The sequence below is a fragment of the Pecten maximus genome, chromosome 7 (genome assembly GCF_902652985.1).
Source record: "Pecten maximus chromosome 7, xPecMax1.1, whole genome shotgun sequence".
In the NCBI taxonomy this organism is placed as follows: Eukaryota; Metazoa; Mollusca; class Bivalvia; order Pectinida; family Pectinidae; genus Pecten; species Pecten maximus.
The window spans coordinates 30,701,797-30,716,091 of record NC_047021.1 but is presented as its reverse complement, the minus strand read 5'-3'; the positions used below and the strand labels follow the sequence as shown (position 1 = coordinate 30,716,091).

Sequence of the window (14,295 nt, the reverse complement as noted above, 5' to 3'; positions counted from 1 at the left end):
TATCAGAATATTTCCAAAACTAAATCAAGGTCTCGACCTGCACGATATCATACATATTGACAGCTTGATACGTCCAGGCCTTTGGGGATATCGAAGACATTGAACGTAAGGACTAAGGTATGTTGATATGTGTAGCTTTGGAAATGGATGCTGTTTAGTTTTTTTTATTTTAGAATAATCCTTTGTTTCAGAACGTAATTGCCTTGTGGTTTACGTGTGTCACACATGTGCATGGAGCCAAATTCTGTATACTGATGCCCCAGGCCCTATTTCACATAAGACACGTTGAGCTACCGGTCGCCTAGTAGATGGCGATGTCTTTGTCACTGCATGTCTGGCTCCAATGTTAGCGCTTACAAGTGCGCGCAGTGCAATATATACCTGTATAAAATGTGTAGTCATGCACAGGTACATTATATAATCATCGGTAATTAGCATATCTCGTCGATATGACCGACACCCAATAGGTCAATTATGAACAAATGTAATTTTGTAACATAACATAACAGCACATGGACTTTTGTTCAACTTCTGATCAACACAATGATCAAGCGTAATTTTTAAAACGATTACGAAGATAGAAATATTTTACTGTACAATTGTAATATACGTCCCTGTGGGATGTCTACACATGCGATTTAGGAAAAGAAAAGGACATCCTTATGGTATTGATATGGCAGAAAATATTTGAAAAAAGTTATACAAATTGTTTTAAGCTGGAAATGATGTTAATTGAATTTCAGTTGAACTAAAACCATGCGAAATGCTGTCATGACGACACATATTGGATAATATTTTTAATTACAAGAGATGTGTGGTCTCCAGAATCTATCATTCATCATGGCCACGCCCACGCCCCTGCTACAAATGATTATCGTACAGAAAACGGCCATTTCCTACATTGAAGTTGATTTGATGTATAACACTGTTGATTTTATAATTACAGGAACAAAAGTTACAAATTGAATCCTTTAATTTTAAGATTATTTGGTCTCATAATTTAGCAAAGCTACATTAAATCGTCTAATATTTTTAATTATGTCCTAGTTTCCAGACATTGTCCCAGTTTTCAGACATACATAGGCCTATCTATGTGGGAGTTATTAGCATATTTGGAGCATATTTTTAGCGCCTAACGTGTTTTGTTCATTCCACCTACCCCCTTCGAATTCAACATGTCATTCTCCTGAACCTAAAATTTATGATATGGTACTTTAGGCACAGAGCTTGGCACATTCGTGACATAGAATGAATTAAAAATATTTATGTGATCTAGGGGGTCGGACCTTGGTGTTAAGTATTTCATTCTGGGTCGTAGGAACGGGTCAAGTCCCTGTGACTTTAGACACAAATACCAAACAAGCGATCCATATAAACTTGAGCATTTTTACAGACGTGGATGGATTTTTGTCCCTGTGATGTACGCGTTGACCCAGAATGACCTTATCACTTGTCCACAGGACCTGATACGGCTGAAGCGGGGAAGGGGGCAGCAGATCTAGAGTTACATTTATCATATTAAATAGCACAGTCATCAACCATTGATTCCTTACAGAATGACAACATACATATTAAAGGCAGATAGCTCCATAGAACGCGCATCAAATTTTAATGAGATGGTCTAGAAACGAACTTTATGTGCACTATGCCAAATGTACGGTTTCATTTCTCATATTACCAGATCATATCGTATAACAGAGGAAGCTTACACGTGAACATTGGGATTTTTCCACGAGGGATTTTTAAACTTACATTTGAAATCGACCTAACCTTTTATGAAGAACTTGACGGATATGTGATATTTGATCAATGTCAAATTTCCCCGTGGAAGTTGACAAAGCTTTCAAAGTTACACACGAACTCTCTAATCATGTATACAAAGCATTGGCAGATAAGATCAGGTCAAACAGTTACGAACGGCATCTTTAACTGTGCCCGCTGTAGAGACCCAAACCTCCAAATCGGGGATTTTCTTCTTTCCCAGGAGAAGTTTGTGAACTCAATTATTCAGTTGCTTTAAAATCAATATTGACAATCAAATACCTATATATAGACACCATTTTCTTTGGGAAAGTTGTCAGTCAGTAACTAACGACATCGGCTTTCTGAATTCTCCACTGAAGTTAGAAACCGGTCAGTTTACAAACTTCACTTATAATAACGGCAGCATTTCATGAGAAGGTTTGTAACTGCAAATATAAATTTTCATAACAAAATGGGAAAAGTGTCGTTTACACGACTGTAAATGATATCAACTGCCGAAATAAATGATATATATTATTTTTCTTAATTGCGATATAAACACAAACCACCAAAAGGTATTAAATGATACGCATTGTACTGTCATGATGTTTTAGTCGTCATAAATGACGGAGCTTAGCGACTGTAAATACCATATCAAGGTCGTTCTTTGCTTAACTGACGTCATTAAAAGTCCGTCTATGTTCATATATTTTTGCCTTGCAGATGCGAGCACAATTCAAGTTGACAAAACATGAAAAACTATTGCACGAGATATAATTGATCTAAAATGTACGATAATGACATAAAGAAATTAACATACATGTATAAAACGATTCCTATATACGTGTACATGTGTAGCCATTCTCACTATTGGAAAATAAATGATGAAAAAAATAGCCAAATACTACACGGCCCGATTTATCCAGTTACGGGCCTAGTTATTTTCATGTAACGTAATTCTAGTTTGACCCTGAAAAAGCAGTATTATAATTTATTGTAAGCATGTATTTTAGCCCAATCGTGCATTATTAGACTTAACTTGAGGCAAATAATAATTATTCCGTGAGGTCGATAGTAATAAGCACTGCTGTAAAGATTCGTTCGCTAGAAAAACACAGGCGCTTGCATAGAAAATATGACTTTCAATTTTTTTTTGATATGACAGTGGTATGTGTAATCTGTTAAGCTAATAGCTTAACAGATTACACATACCACTGTCATATGACTTTCAATTTTTTTTTATATGACAGTGGTATGTGTAATCTGTTAAGCTAATAGCTTAACAGATTACACATACCACTGTCATATGACTTTCAATTTTTTTTATATGACAGTGGTATGTGTAATCTGTTAAGCTAATAGCTTAACAGATTACACATACCACTGTCATATAAAAAAAAACTGAAAGTCATATTTTCTATGCAAGCGCCTGTGCTAGAAAACAGGTGTGGTAAGCAGGCGTTATACTGATGTGTTGTAGTAAGGCCGTTTCCTGTGTATTGACGTAATAGTTGTGTAATATATCGATCACGGGACATAATTTTACATCATCACCGGAACCTTCGATTTATCCCGATATTTAGAAAGATTAACGATACGTTCTGTTTAAAAAAAAATCCATTGCTGTTATAACAATGTCATTTAAACAACGTCTACCTGAGTCCGACTTGATTTGGACAAGGGTTCGTCTGAATAATAAGCTTTTGTGCATGCTTTTTGTGGGAATTATCCTGCACGAATGTATCTGTGGTGTTGCACAATGGTTTATAGCCGGTACACGTGTCGATTGCTTTTGGAATCGATGTGTACATGTAGGGGTTATTGAATTTCTGACAATGATATCAAGACGAAATCTGGCCGTACAAGTTGATTATAATAGAGATTTAGGTCCCCACACTCAGAAAGAACGTATGTGCCTACCAAATAATGAACCCGTCAAACACTTGCAGGCGTAGGCTATTTTGAGACTAGAAAACCACGTACAAAGATATAAGATACTCATGTATGAAGTGAATACCAATCTTTATGAAGTGAATACCAATCTTTATGTAGTGAATACCAATCTTTATGAAGTGAATACCAATCTTTATGAAGTGAATACCAATCTTTATGAATTGAATACCAATCTTTATGAAGTGAATACCAATCTTTATGAAGTGAATACTAATCTTTATGAAGTGAATACCAATCTTTATGAAGTGAATACCAATCTTTATGAAGTGAATACCAATCTTTATGTAGTGAATACCAATCTTTATGAAGTGAATACCAATCTTTATGAAGTGAATACCAATCTTTATGAAGTGAATACAAATCTATATGAAGTGAATACCAATCTTTATGAAGAAAATATACCAATCTTTATAAAGAAAATATACCAATCTATATGAAGTGAATACCAATCTTTATGAAATGATTACCAATCTTTATGAAGTGATTACCAATCTTTATGAAGTGATTACCAATCTTTCAAACTTGACAGTCAGATCCAAACTCATCAACATTGTTTATGGTCAAAACGGATAGTTTGCTGTAAGAAGATTATCCAAATAAAAACCTAGACTCGATAAGTTTGTCTTCAAATTACGCTATATGTAGAACGGATGCCTTTAATTCAGAAGACATTGTTTGTGGTATTGCTAATATTGATTCTCTGCATGTGTCTTGTGTGAACCTCATACCTTCGGCCATATTGCCAAATGAGATTGGTTAAGTGTATTGGTAGCCAACGAATCGTTTCCATACGCCACACGCCGCTAGTAGCCGTTCTCCTTCGCATTCTTCTTATCAATTACAAAAAGCAGTTAAATGAGTAATTTACATCCCTGAATAAATAAATCTACCCTAAGGAATCGTAGATGTAGGCATTGGATATGCCGCACCTACTCTCTAGATCGTTTTTGTTTCCCACATTTTGTCACTTTAACCTTAGGCTTCAGATTACCCAGACTTACACATATGTATATCTCTTTTCGTGCTTTTACCATTGGCTCATTTTACAGTGACTTCCAGTTGATGTTTTTTTCTTTTGTGTTCTCGTATTAATAAAGAATATGCATGTCACCTTGGCGCGGGGTGAACGTATACGATTTTAAGAAACACACTTCCCTCGCAATACGACTTTTAAATCTTTATTTTCCAACAAGATAAACAAATATACTTTTTAATTTAATTTTTTTTTTACATTTCGAGTCGAGATGCATCCAAATTAGCAGTGGTAATATGAGTAATTAGGGCCATGCATCGTGAGATGGGTGTCGGACAGTCCTATAGTTATCCAGTAGTCCGTCCGTCCCTCCGTCCGTCCGTACTCATTCAGCATCCTTGTGGGTTGCGTTCACCGATAATTGCGTGGAAATCTCTTCGTCGCCAATAGCAGGCGAATTTTAAAGTAATTTTCTTCTTTATCAGTAATTCAACATTAAATATCATTGCCCATGTGCTTTTTTAGCGATGGATTGAACGGAAATAAAAACAGATTTTTACATTCTGATTGACTTGCGGCGTGCACCCCACAAGTCAACCTTGGCCGTTCGTCCGTCAGATTTTTGTTTGTGCACAATATCTTGACTACTGTATGGTCGATTGCACTTTGACCTTTTCCATTACGTCCCCTAAGAAAGTACTTGCTGGGAAGCTATTCAGACTCTGAGGTTAAAGGTCAAGGTCACTGTTAGTCTGTTACAATTAATAGAATATCAGTATATGCACACTATCCTATCTGGAGTTCTGTTGGGCCGATTACATTAAGACCTTACTCAGTGCTCTTTCTCGAAGAAAGTGCTTGCTTGGGATAGCTAGCTTTCCAGGTTCGAATATCAAATGTTAAACTTGTTACTATAAATAGAAAAAAATCAGTTTCTCCAATTGAACACCGAAAAGAAATGTCTCATGATACCTTTTACGAATCGAAGATCAAAGTTCAATTTATCACCTAGTTTAAACTTAAGTTTAGAGGCACATACAATTCAGGACCCTTTTAGTCTTGTCATTATTCTTGTAATTGATTACAGCTTCATAATTGCATTGTTCTATCCTTTCAGGAGATGACCACCGTCCAGAACCGACAGAAAGCTGTGCCCGCATGGGCCCGTTTCTATTTCTATGGGATGCATGGCCTTCTGGATGAAATCGTGTTCACAGCTCTCTTCGATATGGTGTTCGAACCCAGCGGGAACAGGTCATTAAAAGGTCATTCCAGCATATTCTCATTCTTCATCTACGGTAGCTGTTCATTCCTTGTTGAGCAGTTGTACGTGTTTTTGTACCTGAAGCATGGCGTGCCAAGGTACATCCGGTTGGTCCTTTACCTTTGTATACTTTACACCTGGGAGTTTTCTACGGGTCTCCTACTCCGACAGTTCGGAGCTTGTTCCTGGGACTACAGTCACTACACGTATAACCTTATGGGACTTATTACATTGGAGTATGCTCCAGGCTGGCTAATTCTATGCTTCTTGCAGGACGTGTTTGCCGACTTTTTGCTCTGTCTATCCATTAACATCAAGGCAGACGCCGACAATAAGGGAAAGAAGAGCAGTTGATGGTACCGACCGAGTTTGCTATCATTTTTGTGGTCGAAACGACGGAAACAGATTTGTATTTTACATTGTATCATTAATTTGTACGTTACGGGGAATAATAATTCTTTTTTTTATTGGCAATGATTTATGTTGAAGTGGATTTTTCGAAAATTATGCTTGTCTCTAAAAAACAATTATGTGGTTTGCACCTGTCAAAGGTACAGCTCAAAGTTTTTCTTTCGGATGGTTATTATAAAGCAACCATTTCATACGAAAATAAACTGTTGGTTTTTACACAGAAAGACCCAATATTTCAAACTGGTCCGATGCCTTTACATGTGTGTTGGTTGAACCGTTCCAATCACGAAAATGAAAGCATCACGTGAACCTTAGATTAGTGAACGTGTGCGACGGTTTGGTTGTGCAGTAGATATAATAGTTGTGTGAATTGTAAGCAATATATTCTTTTATAAGTGATATTTATAGTAAATGATTGATAAAAACTACGTCACTATACCCCGCAGATTGAGTGTATACTGCACGTGTAAAATATGCAAATCATTTTATGCAATAATTGTTTGTGATATATTTAGATTCGATACCGACGTCATGCTATATTTTTTTGTTTACTTATGTATGTCACATAGACGCGCTGTATATTGTTTTGTTTATGTATGTCACATAGACGCGCTGTATATTGTTTTGTTTATGTATGTCACATAGACGCGCTGTATATTGTTTTGTTTATGTATGTCACATAGACGCGCTGTATATTGTTTTGTTTATGTACGTCACATAGACGCGCTGTATATTGTTTTGTTTATGTACGTCACATAGACGCGCTGTATATTGTTTTGTTTATGTACGTCACATAGACGCGCTGTATATTGTTTTGTTTATGTATGTCACATAGACGCGCTGTATATTGTTTTGTTTATGTATGTCACTTAGACGCGCTGTATATTGTTTTGTTTATGTATGTCACATAGACGAACTGTATATTGTTTTGTTTATGTATGTCACATAGACGCGCTGTATATTGTTTTGTGTATGTATGTCACATAGACGCGCTGTATATTGTTTTGTTTATGTATGTCACATAGACACGTTGTATATTGTTGTTTATGTATGTCACATAGACGCGCTGTATATTGTTTTGTTTATTAATGTCACATAGACACGCTATATATTGCTTTGTTTATGTATGTCACATAGACGCGCTGTATATTGTTTTGTTTATGTATTTATATATGTCACAGAGATGCAATTACGGACAATCAGTTAACTGACATGAATTTGTTTTATATTTAATATAGCTACATTGTTTTTTGTGGAATTTTATACACTTTAACCATGAATAGATTATTTTCTATTTCAAATTGAAACAGCTCTTGTACCCTTGTCAAACTCGAGGCAGGTTTCAAAAACCTTTTATTAACTAGAGAACAATTAAAATCTTTGTGTACTATGTAACTAGTCTTTCAAGTCGATGACATAATCTCCGTTGTTGTGTTGCTGTTTGGTTGTGTGTTTTTTTCATTAAAGAATTTGTTATTGTTATAGAGAAAAAAATTAAAAATTAACATCACAGAAACTAAATGTTCAAGTTTTAACAAGTAATAAGTTAGGATAACAGTCGAGATATTTCGCGTTGTTCCGCATCTACACACGTGTATTGTGGGGAATTTAAATCAAGGTTGTTATACACATTCCCAACCAATTATCATTGTTTATGTGGAGTGCCCGGATTCTGTGAGTTGATGTTATTGGATATGTACATGTAACAATGTCGATGCAGTAATTAACAAATGAAATTTACGGCATCTTCATATTTGGTGAAATACTGAATCAGAATGGCTCCAGACAACTTCGCTAGCCAACGTTGTTCAATTAGATATTCTCGTTTTCGAGTATCGTATTGAACACTATTGCCTAGCGAAGTTTTGCTCAAGATTGTTTGTTTGTTGGGTTTATTGCCCCATGAACAGCCAGGGTTACTTTGAGGCAGGGTCTGCTTGTTGTTGTTCGATGACTACCTCTCTGAGCAACATACGATCCAGATCAGTTAGTGTAGAGTGTCTCGCCCAGGGACACTACCACGACAGCACAGACAGGCTCGTTTCTCAGCTTCCCAAGACACGGTTAAGGAGTGACGAACCATTCACCTCGGATCTTCTCGGCCTGAGGTTACATGGCCGACGCTCTAACCTACTGAGCTAACGTGGCCGACGCTCTGACTGACTGAGCTAACGTGGCCGACGCTCTGACTGAATGAGCTAACGTGGCCGACGCTCTGACTGACTGAGCTAACGTGGCCGACGCTCTGACTGACTGAGCTAACGTGGCCGACGCTCTGACTGAATGAGCTAACGTGGCCGACGCTCTGAATGAGCTAACGTGGCCGACGCTCTGACTGACTGAGCTAACGTGACTGACGCTTTGACTGACTGAGCTAACGTGGCCGACGCTCTGACTGACTAAGCTAACGTGGCCGACGATCTAACCTACTGAGCTAACGTGGCCGACGCTCTGACTGACTGAGCTAACGTGGCCGACGCTCTGACTGACTGAGCTAACGTGGCCGACGCTCTGACTGACTAAGCTAACGTGACCGACGCTCTGACCCACTGAGCTAACGTGGCCGACGCTCTGACTGACTGAGCTAACGTGGCCGACGCTCTGACTGACTGAGCTAACGTGGCCGACGCTCTGACTGACTGAGCTAACGTGGCCGACGCTCTGACTGACTGAGCTAACGTGGCCGACGCTCTGACTGACTGAGCTAACGTGGCCGACGCTCTAACCTACTGAGCTAACGTGGCCGACGCTCTTGACTGACTAAGCTAACGTGGCCGACGCTCTAACCTACTGAGCTAACGTGGCCGACGCTCTGACTGACTGAGCTAACGTGGCCGATGCTCTGACTGACTGAGCTAACGTGGCCGACGCTCTAACTGACTGAGCTAACGTGGCCGACGCTCTGACTGACTGAGCTAACGTGGCCGACGCTCTGACTGACTGAGCTAACGTGGCCGACGCTCTGACCTACTGAGCTAACGTGGCCGACGCTCTGACTGACTGAGCTAACGTGGCCGACGCTCTAACCTACTGAGCTAACGTGGCCGACGCTCTGACTGACTGAGCTAACGTGGCCGACGCTCTGACTGACTGAGCTAACGTGGCCGACGCTCTGACTGACTGAGCTAACGTGGCCGACGCTCTGACCTACTGAGCTTACGTGGCAGACGCTCTAACTGACTGAGCTAACGTGGCCGATGCTCTGACTGACCGAGCTAACGTGGCCGACGCTCTAAGCGACTAAGCTATGGCGGTACCTTTCAAATTGTACAGAGCAATTGGTCTTGTCATTGTGAATCGTATTACAGACGTAGCATTCGCACGTACACATATTTATTGAGTTGTTTGCTTGAACAAGTAATGTTCATGTAGATGTAATGTAATCACAGGTGTCGATGACGTCACTATATACGACAGATACAGCTTGTCTTTGGATTTACTGTGACATCGTCCTGTTGGTATATTGTGACGTCAATCTTCCATGTTTGGTACAAAAGCTTTATCACGTGACATCAAGGCATGCCGTTATTTGCAGTAGATAGAACACATGGTATGGAACTAACGGTTTTTACCTGTGTGTTTTGTAGAATTATGGTTTTGTTTCATTGTATTTTGAGTAGATTCTGGTACTATAGGAAATGATTTTTTTTTCAAATGCGACATTTATCACATTTTCATTGGTTTTTAAAAGTATTTTGTCAATTGTTGCATTCCATTTTATCAACGACTGACACGAGTTTTCTAGCTCTACGGAAGAGACCGCAATACACCCTAGGAGAGACTGACGCTCAATGCAATATTCTCTCCCAGAATGCATTGCGGCTGCTCGTGCAAGGAACTCTGGATCATGTGAAAACTGGTAGAGTGTTACAATACTCACATGTAACATGATGTTAACTCATTTTTCATTTTTGTTCTAAACATACTCTTTACTTGATATGATTTCTTTCCAGTCTGTGGATCTCGCGTTGCTTTTCGTTACCACAAAAAGTGCTTTATTAAATTTGTTTTGACCTCTATCTGGACAGCGTTGTTTCATTTTTTAACAAGAGTTCAGTAGTAGTTTTGGTACTCCGCTGTAGGTTAACTCCACCTTCTGGGGTTGTGTTTTTGGTACTCCGCTGTAGGTTAGCTCTATCGTCTGGGGTTGTGTTTTTGGTACTCCGCTGTAGGTTAGCTCTATCGTCTGGGGTTGTGTTTTTGGTACTCCGCTGTAGGTAAGCTGTATCGTCTGGGGTTGTGTTTTTGACATACAAGTTTGCATCATCAGCAAAGAGTTTTGCAGTACATGTTAACATGTCTGGTAGATCGTTTATATAGATCAGGAACAGTATGGGCCCGAGTACCTTTCCTTGGGGCACTCCACTGGTGACGGGTAGACTGTGAGATGCTGTTCCATTTATAACGACTTGTTGTGTTAGTCCCGGTAGATATTTGATCCATCCCAGTACATTGTCTTTCACGCCATAGCAATCAAGTTTATGGACAAAAAAGTGGCAAACTTTATCGAAAGCTTTGCTGAAGTCCATGTATATAACATCTAGGTTGTTTCCTTCATCCAGAAGTCTTGTCTATTCCTCAATTGTTTCCAGGAGTTGAGTAGTACGTTTTTTTGCCTAAATCCATATGGATCTTTTGAGAAGAAGTTGTTAGTTTCCATATGACCCAGCAGTTTATCTTTGATGGTCCTTTGCATGAGTTAACACGGCACTGAAGTTAGACTAATTGGCCTGTAGTTGCCAGGGTCATTGGGCTGTCCTTTTTTTGTAGATAGGAGTAACGTCACTAACGTGGGCATGTTTCCAATCTTCTGGTAGTTTGCACTGGTCGAAGCACTTGTTGACTATTATGGAAAATGGTTCCTTTAGTTCTTTTCCTGTTTTTATAATGAGTTTAGGATGTAGATTATCCGGACGTGCAGCTTTATGTGGTTTTGAACACTTGATTGCCTTTTCTACAACTTCAGCAGTTATTTCAACAGTTCCCAGAGGTTCGTTGTACATGCCTTTCGGGATGTGGTGGAGTAGCAACGTTGGGGTCCTTTATGAAACGCTTGAGACAAATAGTACCATGGCATCAGCTGTGTCTTTGTTATGGACTGCGAGTTGGTTTTAGTTTTTGATCGCACATGTTTCCAGAACAGTTTAGGGTCAGTTTTAATTTTGTCTGCAAGATCTTTTTCAAAATTGTATTCAGAAGGCAGTCGAGTGCTTATTGTTACGTGCTTTCAAACTGAATTCAATTTCGAATTTCTTTGGAACCAGAAAGCTAAATGTTATCTTAAGAGAAGTGTCCACTGCAATACCTGACTGTTACTGAGGGGAAGTCACAAATTGCGAGAAAAATATGATGAAACTTTAGAGTTTTTTGCTATACTCACTGAAATATCCAGGCGAACTATGTAGGCCCCATGAACCTCTTGTTCAGGAAGCTATAAATAGATAAAGTACCATCCTATGTTGGCATCTAACCAAAATGCTCTTGATAGCATAAAGCATCCAACACAGGTACAGAAACTGTTCCGGCTGCTACAGGAAGATTGCACCCCAAAACTTGCAACAAAAAATAACAACAACAAAATTGCACACGTGAAAGAGATATTGTACCGCTATGATGGATTTGGGGTTCTGTTCAATGGCCGAGACATATCAGAGTCTATAAAACTTGCCCTCAGAAATTTTAGGAGTTGGTCAACTTGGTCGCCTGTTGTCAGTATAACGTGGCCAGGTTGAGTGCCCTGATGAGTGTCTTCGGCAGTATTCTTCAGTGAGGTAGCACTGCAAAGTCGACGTCAGTTCCGCGCTATCACAAGTACACTAGTCCACAGGGGCTTGGCACGATTTTCCAAATGATGGTCCATCTATATATGTATTATAGTGTCCTTGACACTATAATACATATACTTGACACTATAATACATATATATATGGACCATCATTTGGAAAATCGTGCCAAGCCCCTGTGCACTAATAATTTCCACCATATGCAATTGCCAATGTGTGACCTTACCAAATATAGGTGGTTGTTACAAATTCATAACTGCCAACTGGGATACATGTAACAGTAACGCATCCGCAGCCTCGTCAAATTGAAAGAACGAAAAATAAACCTGCCGTATAAAATCAAATTTAACAAGTGTTATATGTATTATCCTCTTGTGTATATATATCAAATATGAGTACTACATTTATTATTACCTGATTTCTTTTGTCTTGCACACTATCTTTTTTACGCGGAACTACAGCCGCTAATGGCGGGTAAACTTGAATTCCGTAAATTATAGTGATTTTTTTAAATTGCAAGTGGTAAATATAATTATTGAACTTCAGTTGGCAGTTATAGGCTGATAATGACAACTGGAAAAGGCAAATTTAGGATGGATTGCCAGCACACTTCATTAAATTTGCCTTTTTGCAGTTGGTAATGGTGAACAATTTAAACTTTTTTGTAAATTACATTTCGGGGGTTGATAATACATGTAGTCACCATGAAGAAAAAACATTATTTATATATATATACATTAAGGCATCTTCGCTAGCCAAGGTTTCTGATTACGTTACACTCCACCAGAAACCTTGGCTAGCTAGCGAAGATGATATTCAGGTGGTCGACAAAAATTATGAAAATCAAATTTGTCCAGAAGTAAGACACTAATCTGTTGGGCCGTTTCATCATGTAAGTGACCAAATACTTTCAAAAATGTTCAACCGATGAGCAAAATAGTAATTAAAATAATTAGTGTTACCATGGCACCGGTTTTTCTCGTTATTTTTCGCTTTGGAATGGAAACCGCTGTTTCTACTCAACAGATACATTTAACAGGATAATCTTCCTATAGATCAAACATCATTAGCCTAGTCTGCTTATGATTCCCCAGAAAGTGTTTTAATGACAAACTTTCTCATCTGACCTTAAGAAGGTTCAAAGTCACTTATTTAAACATGATATTCCTCCTTCCCAGATCCCTACTTTGCAAGTATCATATTTCTACATATTTGACCCCTGTGAGGCTGTGACCTTTGAAATAGGTAAAGGTAATTTATACCAGGAAATTTTAGAACGTCCTAAGTATCTTCTGACAACATATTGTGCCTTGGTCATCTAGAACTTGCAGAAAGTAACTTTCTAGCCTATCAATTCTGCACCATTCCATAAGCTAACTGGAACTTTGTGCCATGTAAGCTAAAGATATATGACTTTTCCTGATGTCTGTTCCCAGGGACACAGCACACAGTATACATGTACTTGAAAAATTTGAAAGATATCAGGTTATAAATAATGCTGTGACATTATCCTCGACAACTTCACAAATTATGAAGTACCAGCACGAGATTGTTGCTAGCATGTAGCTGACAATCACAATGTATACAATGTACATGTATATTGCCTCCAGGGACCACGATTCCTGTAGGATACCTATCATTGTTATAGATGACATCTTAGTTAGAAGCCTTTCCCATTCGTTTGTTTACATATTTATAATCGCTATTGCCTTGCTATATCGGGGTTCATAACAAACCAAATTCAAGGCCTTTTCAAGGCTTTTTCAATGTCATAATTAAATATTCAAGGCCCATTTTACCTGTCATCTAAGTCAGCTTGAGAGGGAACAAGAGAACAAAAAAGCAACTTGTAACTATCCACTTGATCAAAATACAACTTGATATGGTGATTATTCTTATATTAAACATTTATTAAAACAGTAACGTTTTTAGGGAAGGTGTCATAGACAAAGTTAAATCCAAAGGATAAGTGGCCAGGGTTTCACTTATCCTAATGAAACCTTAATATTCAAGGATTTTTCAAGGCTGTAAACCTATTTTCAAGGCTTTTCAAGGCCCAGATTGAAATTCAAGGCTTTTCAAGGCCTAAAGTGAAATTTAAGGCTTTCTTAAGGCCCGTGCTAACCCTGTATATACTAGCTACTATCAATTAGAGTTGTTTATTTCAC

At 38.5% G+C, this 14,295-nt stretch overlaps 1 protein-coding gene across 1 annotated transcript; it reads left to right on the top strand.

The window, feature by feature from the left end:
* The first annotated feature begins 7 nt into the window (after positions 1-7).
* On the top strand, positions 8-7,027 carry LOC117330554 (transmembrane protein 229A-like). The gene is made up of 2 exons (XM_033888949.1): positions 8-117; positions 5,787-7,027. The coding sequence occupies exon 2, from the start codon at positions 5,790-5,792 to the stop codon at positions 6,285-6,287; it is 498 nt and encodes a 165-aa protein (XP_033744840.1). The 5' UTR covers positions 8-117; positions 5,787-5,789; the 3' UTR covers positions 6,288-7,027.
* The last annotated feature ends 7,268 nt before the right edge of the window (positions 7,028-14,295 follow it).

What these genes read in the sequence shown, in the direction of transcription:
- LOC117330554 (XM_033888949.1), top strand. Translation starts at nt 5,790, where the DNA reads ATGACCACCGTCCAGAACCGACAGAAAGCTGTGCCCGCATGGGCCCGT.